Below are 11,857 nucleotides of genomic sequence, written 5' to 3'. Positions count from 1 at the left end.
CAAAAACTCTAAGGATTTAAGCAAATTCTATCAGAGTATAATATTATAGATACGTGCAATTTAGCTTTTGTTTTATTAAGTTACGATGTTGCAAAAAAATTTTTAACGGTCAAAGTTAACGCATTTTTCGCCGTAATGGATTTTCTGTTTGAAAAATAAAGTTTTTTTTTTATGCAAAATATTTCACCCTTTGAATGACAAATGTAGTCGAATAAGAATACTCTGTCTTGTTTTGAATTATATAATTTGATATAAATTGTTAGTAAAATTTGAAAAAAGAATTTGATGAAGTATTCACTTTAGGTAATAGGTGTTTATAAATATATATATATATATATATATATATATATATATATATATATATATATATATATATATATATATATATATAAATAAAAAACTTTAGCAACAATAAAAAGTCAAATTTATATTTTCAATAAAATCTTCTATTTTTTAATTTTTTGTTTTTGTTTGTGTAAAAGAGTACGACTTTCAGCAAGAAATAAATAATGTTTCCGTAAAAACTACCGAACAGCCAATATGGCCATCTAAAAAACTACAAACCTAAAAGTAAAAAAAATCGTCTAAAAAAGGTTTTAAGGCTGCAAAACTCGCATGTTTAAACTGATTTAATTATTAAAAAAAGCAGCCAAGAAGGCTTAACTTTAAAAAGCACAGTAAGAATTTTAGGGAAACAATCTCAAGTTTTGGATTACATCGCATGTAAGTAATAGGCATACTTTAATACAAAAACTCGCTAAAAATCTTGATTCGCGCCAGATCATGGCGCCAAGTGCGTTAGTTGTATTAACAAGGTAAAATTGTTGCAATGCCTGATCAATCTTCTTTAATGTCTTGATTCCATCCTTCATAAGGAGTAGCAGAATCAACATTCGAACCCCAAATATTAAAAGGACTTAGTGGGCTATTGGCATTCCGGTCACCAACATCTGTAATAGAACTAAGATCAAGTCTTAAACGGTTTCTTGGCGAAGTATTTAATGGCAGATCGGGAGCGTCCCATATTGACGATCTTTTTAAACTTGTACTCCAAAAGTCCTTACATTAAAAAAATATATTTAAAAAAACTTGAGCAAATTTAAAAGTTAATTATAGTTATTTAACAAATATATTTTACCGTGTTAGTAGAAAATTCACTCTTTTTGCTTTCCCATATTGCCGAGTCATCTTCTTGTACCAATAAATCAAATCCAAACTAAGTTTTTTAAATCAGATGTTCATTAAAAATGAGATTTTAATAAAAATCTAAAATATCAAGCCAAGTTTATTTTTTGAAAATTTATCCACTCAATTTCATACTGATAAGAAAATGAAGATAAAATAACGGTAAAACATCACATACCTTACTTCGGTTGCGACTGCCACTAAGCAAACTGCTATAGCTACCATCGAGAGGATAATCACATAAAGTTTTCTGAAGCCATCTACCATTTTCCGGTGCACAATGTGGACTATTAACTAAACACGGACTAGGTAAAAACTCGTTACTACTCCAAATATTGTTAGAGTGTGTAAGAACGGGTGAATTAGGATGGGTTAAACCAGGGGGAGGCCGGAATGTTTCAGAATCATCAGCGGAAGTCCATGAAGTATGTTTAGCTAGATTCGAACCAACAACTTTATTTATTCGTTGTGATGCAGGAACAAATTCAACACTATCAGGCGAGAGATTACTAGCGATGGGTAATTCATTGTTTTCTGGTAATTTTTGATAAGTGCCATCAAATTTTGGTTGCTTACTGGCGCGAAGGCTACTTAAGTTATCGTAGTAAAACATCGAATTTCCTTTATTAACTTCATCAGGCGATAATTCATCTCTATAACCGATCCCAAACCGTTTAAAGTAAGACGTCCAACTTTGATCTTTTTTCTTAGTCTTGTTTGATGAAGAATCATTCAAGGGTTGTTTAAAATCATCGTTAAAACGGGGTGAATTTTTACAGCTCGTGGGTAAATAGGAATCTAAAATTAATACCATTTTGTTTCAATAAAGTTTTTTTTTTTTTTAATATATTAGCAGATTTATTTTATTTAGATATTGTTTTGATAAAAACACGTCTCAAAAACTTTAACTTCGCACTATTATATATTTAACATTCAAGGTTGAACGACAAAACCACGCACTCTAATAAACACAATATCATAATAAACCAGATAATAAACTAATTTAACTAGGCTAGACATAAACCACTTCCTTAAAAAAAAAAAGTTTGAGCGAGACATTTAACTATAACAGATTATTTAAAATTTTTTTCGATTTGACAAATAATTGAAAATATGCAAAATAAATTGAAAAATAATGTAAAAATTATGCAAGCTTAAAGTAAAAAAAAAAGAAAAGTCGTTGTTAATGTTTTTTCATATTATTTTAAATTCATATTCAATTAACTATTAAAATAACGGTAGTTTTTATATTAAACTACTGTTATTTGAATTTATTTACTTATCGTGTTATTTAACATTTTAATTTTTTTTAATTACAACTTTATACAATTTTGTTTTTTTCCCTAACTAGTTATGTTATATATATGAAGTACCAAAGCATTTGGTCATCCATCAGATGCTTATTAGAATGTATTAGGTTCCCCACTTCAGATTCTTACATTTTTAGTTAAAAACTTTTTTAAATAATAGTATTATATTATAAACTGTAAAAACTTTTTGTAATAAATATCATATTGTTAACTTTTGAAGTTAATTAATCGTCTAAAAGTCAAAACCTTTGGTATCATTGCATATGCATAAGAATATGTGTTATACATATCTATACATTTATATATATATATATATATATATATATATATATATATATATATATATATATATATATATATATATATATATATATCTTTTGATTTGTTAGTTCACCTTCTCAAGGCCGAGAAGGACACTACAGACGAGGAGGCTACTTAGTTGTGGTTATAACCCTCTCTTAACTATATTACTCCAAAACTCGAACCTTGAAGAACAAAGCCGCTGCGCGGAGAAACAAATTGAGCGCAGTACTACCAGGGACGTAGTGGGCATCGAACTCGGGACCTCTCGCTTATGAAGCGAGCGCTCTACCACTATCGCTTTTTTATATATATATATATATATATATATATATATATATATATATATATATATATATATATATATATATATATATATATATATATATAAACAATTTTAAAATGTATTCTACAAAATAAAGTGCTCAAAGTTCTTAAAAGAACAGAACAATTGTAAATTAGTAGAAAATCACTTAACAAAATTTTTTTTCATTTTACACTGTGTTTCATCAATAAAGACTCATCAGAAATCTGATGAGTTCATTTCTGATTTCTGATGAGTCTTTATTGAGACATCGTTTTGTTGTATACTGTGTACTTCACAGTGTTATTTTAACTATTTATTTGTAAAATAAAATGGATAAAACATTTAAACAAAAAAATTTGAAATAGAGCAAGATTGTAGCGCAGAGTAAATGCCTTCCCAAAGCCCAAGAGGGGGCGAATAACAATAGTCATTGGTAAAGTTTGCTAAGGGGCCCAAAAAAAGGTATAAAAAAGCAAATAGAACCGGAATGTAAGTAAATAAAAATTTGCGACCAAGTAAATTAGTATATATAGAAAAAATATAAAAAAATAACAACCTTAATAAGTCAATTAAACTAGTTATAGTTAAGTTAAATTAAAAAATTTTGAAAAAAATTGAAATACTTACCATGTATTAAAGATGATGTTGATGATCTACATTTTTCATTGAGTTTAGATTCACTATGGTTGCAAAAACTAACCTCTTCACTGCCTTTATCTTTGTTCTTTTTTTTTGGTTGAGACTTAATAAGTGCAGCATCCACAATAGCTGCTGCAATTGCATGTGGTGAAGAAGGAGTGTCCATTATTAATCGGTCTCTATCAAATTGATTTGAAGTTTTTTTACGAGATACAGCTGGATGCTTATAAACTTTTTGAGGTTCAGATTTTATAAATTTTTCAGATTTTTTTTGATTCTCTTTGCCATCAGGTCGAGGTCCTGAAAGAGATATTTCATCAAGTTTATCGAGTGTATTTCCAGGAGGAGTATAATATGGTGCTGCTGCTATGTCAGTTCGTTTTTTGGGTTTTGTTTTATTTTCAACAGTTTTAAAACCAGTAGATTTTTCAACAAACATATTTTCATCTGATTTGTTTATTACAACTTCTTTTTGAAAAGAACTATGTTTAACTGTTTCTTTTTTAATATGCTGTATTTTTTTTTTAGCCTTTTGACTATCTTCATTATCAGACTTACTTTTTAGTTTTTTTTGGTCGACTGTTTTTTCAACTAGATTCTGTTCCCAGGAACTATTTATTTCTTCTGTTATAATAATAGGATCACTGGTTTCACACTTAGTATGACTTTTATTTAAATCGACAATTTTTCTTTTACTGCGTTTACTTTCTAATTTAGAATCTGGCTTTAGCTCTAATATACATGGCTGTGGACTGTTTGTATTTGAATTTTTACGAGATGAAGAGTTACTAGAATCTGAAAATTGGGTAGAACTTTCACGAGTACAAGAAGATGATATAGATGTTATTGAATCACTGCGTTTTAGAACTGATTGGTTATTAACTTTAGACACAGGACAACTGTTAGATTTGGAAGCTCGCTGATGTAGCTTTGTTTCATTATATTTATCTTTTTTATCAGTTATTCTGAAAAAAACAATTACAAAAAAAATTTTTAATAACGAAATAATTGTTTAAAAAAAGAATATTTATAGAACAACTTTTACCTGACTTTGACTCCAGCTATGGCATTTAAATCAAACACTTTTCCAGGAGTATATAGATCAATATTTTTTTCTAAAGTAGAACTACGACCAGCAGTAAAAGTACACTGAACGACATACTTTTGAGCATCGAAATATGCAAAAAATATTATAAAAATAAATATTGCAGACATAACAACAGTCGCTACAACATGCAAATATGGCTCCCAGAATGGACGAGGAAGTGCATCAGCACATAATGGCAATAAATGATGAGGAAGAGTTGCTAGAAGAGCAAAATCCATTGTTTGACCGATTGAAGTAACTATTTTCAATGTTCTTGCAACACGAGAAGTTGTAAAATCAGGTGAGAAACTTTTAAATATAAAACATACATATGTAAATAAAATAATTTAAATATTAGTTAATAATAAAATTAAAAAATCAATAAAATTTTGTGATAATATTTTTCAACTTACGATATATCAATCTTATGAGAAGAGTTCGGAGTAAGAACAAAAGGTTCACAATTTAGAATACGAAACCCAAAACCTTCACATTCATAACTGTTAATATTCATATAAGCAATATGAACAGGAAGCTGGCCATAGTTGGTAGCTGTAAATGATCGTTTCACAGTAAATGAAGGATATAGACGAGCTTTAGGAGTTGACTCTACAAACAGATATAAATTTAATATAAGTCTGAATTGATTTTTATTTACAATTATGCAAAAAATTTAATGGTCAAACTTTACGAGTTAACACTCAAATTATTTAAAAAAAGAATGATCATGTGCTTACTTTTACAGTCTTCTAGGTGAATGGGCTTAATCTCAAAATGTAAAATAGAATTCTTATCTCCAGGTGTATACCCATTAATGCTAAAGTATGTTTGTGCTCCTTGGCCACTAACTATTACCAAGTCAAGAACTGTTAAATTATTTCTAGTTAAGTAAAGATTTATATAATTAAAAGATATAAATAGATATATCTTTATATTTTAAAAGATATAAATACATATATAAGAAAAATAAATACAAATATTATCAAAAAAAGTGAATCTAATTAAATAGAATTGAATACCGAACAACTAAGATTGAAGTTTTCAATGTTTCATCAACTGGAATAAAACCCACTTTAAAAGATTTTTTTTGCCTTGGCTCAAGCAACATTGTTAAACTATTTGGAGATGGGTAAACACCTAATGCAGAATGAATTGTTTTATGGTCTTGATTTCCATCCTAAAAAATTAAAACATTTTTATAGTGAAGTTTCTAAAGATAATTGTAAATAGTTTATTACATTTATGGATATGTCATTATTGTCATCATAATATGATCTTTTTGTTTTTTGTGATCCTCAAGTAAACTTACTAGATAAGGCTACTTATACCTATGAATTGGAAGCAAAATCATTATCTACTCCAATACACCACTCAAAATGAACATTCTGAATATTTAATGGAAAAATTTATAAACTCAATCTCTAATATATCTAAATATTTATAAACTCAATCTCGTCAATCTCTTTGCAAACATTCTTCTTTTCTAATTAATAACTTACTTTTTCCATCCTAACTATATTGCCTAAATTAGATGACATAACAAGCCATTCGACCAATTGTTCTTCCTTAAATTCAGTTAACACATTTTTAGGAGCAGTTTTCTCCAGAATTTCTTCGCTGTCATTTCTTTAAATGAGTTGCTCTGGTACATCATACTTTTTAGAGGCATCATAAACTGACGAGGTTTCATCTGAAATCCTCCTGCATAGAAACAGCTTCATATTTTTGAGATACAGTGGCAGTTGTTGCTTAATCTTCATGAACAGTATTGCAATTTTCTATGTTTACATAATAAATTACTTCAATTACTTTGATTACTCACTACTTCTACTACTACTATTCTTCCTGTTACAGCTACTACTATTCTTCCTGTTACAGCTACTACTACAACTGCTTACTCATACTATACACAGGGCTCAAATTAATGCAAAAAAATTTAATTACACATTTTTTTTGAAATCTCCCCTTCCCCCTCCTTTTGTGGTAAGGAGGGTTGCGTTAGTATAAAATTGTATTTTATGTACATTAATTCGTAATTGTTATGTTTTTAAGATCATGTCTCTTATATTTAAATATTATCTTATAATATTATTGTTTAAAATAGCATAAGTTACTGTTAGGGGCTGTTCATTAATTATGTCAAAAAAATAGAAGGTCCAAATTTTTTTGACATTGTTGTGAAGAGGGAGGAGGAAGGGAGAGTGGTTTAAAAAAAGTTGACGCCAATAGTGCTACTTTTTTTATAAACTTAATTATTTTAAAAAAGGAAAGTTAGGCAGCATTTGCAGTTCTGTGTTACATACTTGCTCAACCTTGAGTATTTTAAAAAAGCTATTTATATTCCATAAAAAACAATAAAAAGAAAAAAAAGAAAATATATAACAACATTATTTTTTTAAGAATAAACTTATTGCAAAAGTGTTAAAAGCAATTGCAATTCACGATACACCAAATGCGAGCTCTGATACATTTAAGAAATACCATATCAAAATAAACATCAAGTTACCTTAATTTCTGGTATAAAAAAGTTCGATTGTCCATTTAAATCAAGTGAAAAAGAATCCATAATTAATCTGTCTGATAGTAGATCCAAGCCTCCATCAGGTTGAGGATAATTTAACAAGGGAATAACTTGCACAATTAAAGGATGATTTGATGGATTTGTAATAAAGATATCTTCAAAAGAATAGTTTCCAACATGAGTACATGGAAATTTTATTGATTGATCAACCAAAGAAGGCCATGCTAATGATACCTGAATTGGCACGGTGTAACTTTTAACTATTGAGGAATCAAGTACTATTGATGTATTAAAGCTAAAACAAAAAAATTAGTGCAAAAAATTACATGATAATACAAAAAGTCATTAAAAATACAAATACAAAATTCTGAAATTTTTTTACCTTGATTTGTGCATACTTTCAAAATTATCCCATTTTCTCCTAAGCTTTTCTAATAAATTGAAGTCCATCTCCCATGCATTTGAAGGTAACTGAATACTATGATGCCATTGCTCACATGCTACAAAAAATAAATCTAGTTTAATACTAAAATGCAATTTTGTGAATGTTATTACATTGCAAAATAATTTCTCACATGCAACTAAAAAATTAAAGAAAATAGTGAAAATAGTGATGTCATACCCCACGTGCAATAAAGAATGATATCAAGCCTTACATGATATCAAAAAAAAATCAAAAAAAAATTCAAAATAAATAAATAAAAACTTTGATGTCATATCTCGCATATTATCAAAAAATTAAACATAATTGAATATGGTAATGTTATTTGCTATCACATGGCACTGCAAAAAAAATTTAAAACATTTAATTTCTTTTAAAAATGTGTAAACAATTCTACAGAATATATGGAATGAACTTCATGATGTTGGAGATTTAGACATTTACCAGGATCAATTTCACATATGCAAGTGTAACATTGCTTTATGTCGCCATAAAATGGATCAAATTTCAGCCAACCAAGCTAAAGTATTTAAAAACAGAATTTGATTTTGATTTTGTTTTATAAAGCTAAAGTATTTATAAAACAAAATCTTACTTGTATCTTATATAAAGCTAAAGTATTTATAAAACAAAATCTTACATGTATAAAAATGACTTTTAGACATAAATTAAAATTTTCTCAACAAATATATACAAACGCAAAAGAAAATCGAAACAAATATTTCAATAAAAGTTATAAAACATATAGCCAATTACAGTTACATTAAAAATGTAAAATATAAAAATTTCTTATTATCAAACAAGAAATCAAAATCTTTTTTCTGTTTTATAATTTGCTAGTAATTTCAATAACAAAAACAAATAATAGTAAAAATAGTATAATAGAAAACATAAAAGATTTACTAACATGAGTCTTTTCTTTTGGCAATATTTCAGGTAACAAATCTGGAAGCACCAGTTCAAACCTGAAATCTGGAGGATATATGGTTATATTTTTTAACCTTATTGGATATTCAAATGTTGATTCTACTGATATAGGATAATTTTCAGAACGCCCCTGTAAAAAGAAAACACACACATATACATATATATATATATATATATATATATATATATATATATATATATATATATATATATACACACACACACACTCACACAAGCATATAACACACAGGATTATCTAAATACCAGATTTTGTCATAACTATATACAGTAAAAAATTTTTTTTTTTATTTCTTATATTTGCCAATCCAATATCATTATTTAATTAATGTTTTGAATTTAATCTTTTAGAGTTTGAAGTATTTCGAAATATTTGCTGGGACCTAACTTAGAACTTCTCAATTATGAAGTGCTACCACTACAACAAGTGCATTGATGTGATAAATATATAGCTTTATATTTGGCAATTTATTTCTACAATATAAACCACATTCTAGAGTCTCCTTTATAAATATTTGCTATCCAACATTTCTTCCAATCATTTGGGATTTTCGTGTACAATTGTATTGCAAAGATCTGACACCCACTGATCACTAAATTCCCTTAAAGAAAGAAACTCCAGAAAGACCACCATTTTGTCTAACTGAACCAATTGAATAGATTATTTCTCCTGACCTAATTTGCTACCATTATTAAACCCTTTTTATTACAATTAAACTTTGTAAAATAATTGAGCTTTGTATACAGCTTGCTTAGCTATGCAATTAGCCAAGCTTTACAAGAGACTGTCATTCATTATCAGACTTTTTATAATAAGTTATAAAATTTCCACTTTTCTTCTACAATTTTACCCCTCTCTGCATTCCACTATCATGTAAGTTAAAATATAGAAAAATATTAACATTGAAATTTAGTTTAATAAGCATGTTTTTGTTTATATAAAAACAATTATTGTGTAGTTTTTTTTTTTAATTTTTATTTAAAAAAAAAACAAAAAAAAAAACAATAAAATAGTTTTGAAAGTTTTTTTTTCGAAAAATGTTTGTTAGTAAAAAACAAAAACTAAATTTGATACATTCTTTTATTCTATTTTTTTATATACTAAAGTAAACAAAAAATAATATTTTTAACAGTTTTTACGTGGTTTTAAACTATAATGTGGAGAAAAATTTTAAAGTAAAATTAAATCAGATTGAAGATAAGTGACACGGTTAAATCATAAATCAGTATTTACTTAGAAAAGTGGGTTTTTTATGACTTATTGGCAAGGGTAAGATTGGAAACTTTTTAAATACGCAAACTTAGATCTCAGCAATACCCAGATACTGAAAAAACAGATTCCTGTAGTTCTGGTGTCTTTTAACCCTTTCGCTGCGCAATAAGTTTTGAAATTTTGTGACCGCTTTGTGCATATATTTCTGCGATTGCGAGTTTATTTGTGTGACCTGCAGTCATCTGAGCACGATGCATGATTAAGCCAACAACATTGCAAAATATCAAATTTGCAGGTTTGTACACACACCTTCGTAGACTTCCATACATATACAATAAATGACGTAAATAGTCGTGTTGAGCAGGAAACTAATTTAAAACATGATGCGAAAATACTTGCTCGGAGCGTATGACACATTTTTTTTTGCGAGTATATAGGTGAAGAGCAGCAAAAGGGTTAAAAAATGTATGTTGAAATTTTTAATTTTTGAGATAATTTTTCTTTATTTAAGATTTTCAATTTTTTTTTTTAATAAATTTCAAACACAATTAAATCTCCAGTTTAAAATGACTATTTAATCTAAAATTTTCAGATGTTCTTTTAATATGTAGAACTTAATTGTCATGAGAATTTTATTTTATTCTTTACGGTGATACAATGTGGTGAAACTAATTTTTATATTTTATTTGCACCTTATTTTCAAATAACTAATCATCATCATAAAAATACTTGCAGTTCTCTAGTGCTGTCACAATTCTTTTGACAAACTTTAAAACAGATGTTTAAAAAAGATGAAAACTTTTAAAAAAATATGAAAATTATAGCATCCAAAGTTTAAAAAAAAATCTAAATATTTAAAAATATATTTATTAAATATTTTAAAGATAAAATAAATATATATAAATATATTTATTTGACCTTTATTATTTTTATCAATTAAATAATTAAAAACATTTAAATTGTAGTTGCTGCTAACAAGAAAAATTAGCATTTTTTTTATAGGTTGATTTTAAATACTATGTACATATTTCTGAACCATTAGTAACAATTTAAGAAATGCTTGTTTTTAAAAGTAAGTGTTAGTAAAGGCTTCTAAAGTTTTTAATATTATTTATGAATCTATTGTATTTTTCTCAATGCATTTTTATTTCAAATAAAAATTGGGATGTAATTTTTATTTTGTTAATTTTTAAAAATTATGATACCTGGATAAATTGTTGTTCAAACAAACAAATATAAGTTATAAGTAAGCTTTATAAAGAGTCATTTATTAATTTATTTAATAATTATCGATTATTTAATTAATAAAGTTATTTATTAAGTAAAAAATAACTTAAGAGTTATTTATTACTTTTATAGTCATAGATTTATTGTGTTGTTTTGCTTTTTGGTAAATAAATTCAAGTTAACTTGCCCCTTCAATATTCACAGCAATCACAGTTTTCCATAAACTCAAACTTTGAGTACCCCAAATTGCAAGCTACATCAACTAAAGTTTTGGTCTAGGTTCTTTGTTTTTTCTACTTTTTTTGTGTGAAAAAGCCATGATTTTAAATTTTATGGAATAAAGTAAGATAAAAAAGTCAATAAACGCATACCTAAATCTAGATTTATATATATATATATATATATATATATATATATATATATATATATATATATATATATATATATATATATATATATATATATATATATATATAATTTATAATTGTTCTGTTCTTTTAAGAACATTGAGCACTCTATTTTGTAGAATACATTTTAAAATTGTTTAAGTATATACATACATACATATATATATATATATATATATACATATATATATATATATATATATATATATTAGGCTGGGGTGAAAATAAACAAAAGTGTGAATTTCATCACAATAAACCATACTTATTTGCCAAT

General features: G+C 26.6%; 1 protein-coding gene across 3 annotated transcripts in view; it reads right to left on the bottom strand.

The window, feature by feature from the left end:
- Nucleotides 1-424: 424 nt before the first annotated feature.
- The window catches only part of LOC100209816 (transmembrane protein 131), a 65,705-nt gene continuing 54,272 nt past the window's right edge, over nucleotides 425-11,857 (bottom strand). For all 3 annotated transcript variants that reach the window (XM_065811963.1, XM_065811964.1, XM_065811965.1), the window contains 12 exons: nucleotides 8,699-8,848; nucleotides 8,236-8,311; nucleotides 7,732-7,849; nucleotides 7,335-7,644; nucleotides 5,848-6,005; nucleotides 5,566-5,708; nucleotides 5,242-5,437; nucleotides 4,787-5,137; nucleotides 3,730-4,706; nucleotides 1,364-1,983; nucleotides 1,139-1,216; nucleotides 425-1,059 (listed from right to left, as the gene is read on the bottom strand). In XM_065811963.1, coding sequence (XP_065668035.1) covers nucleotides 838-1,059; nucleotides 1,139-1,216; nucleotides 1,364-1,983; nucleotides 3,730-4,706; nucleotides 4,787-5,137; nucleotides 5,242-5,437; nucleotides 5,566-5,708; nucleotides 5,848-6,005; nucleotides 7,335-7,644; nucleotides 7,732-7,849; nucleotides 8,236-8,311; nucleotides 8,699-8,848 — 3,399 coding nt within the window. In that variant the 3' untranslated portion in view covers nucleotides 425-837. The remainder of the gene's footprint in view (nucleotides 1,060-1,138; nucleotides 1,217-1,363; nucleotides 1,984-3,729; nucleotides 4,707-4,786; nucleotides 5,138-5,241; nucleotides 5,438-5,565; nucleotides 5,709-5,847; nucleotides 6,006-7,334; nucleotides 7,645-7,731; nucleotides 7,850-8,235; nucleotides 8,312-8,698; nucleotides 8,849-11,857) is intronic.

The sequence above is a fragment of the Hydra vulgaris genome, chromosome 12 (assembly GCF_038396675.1).
Source record: "Hydra vulgaris chromosome 12, alternate assembly HydraT2T_AEP".
NCBI classification, from domain to species: Eukaryota; Metazoa; Cnidaria; class Hydrozoa; order Anthoathecata; family Hydridae; genus Hydra; species Hydra vulgaris.
Note: the sequence above shows the minus strand (reverse complement) of the source record. Positions and strands in the feature narration are given on the sequence as shown.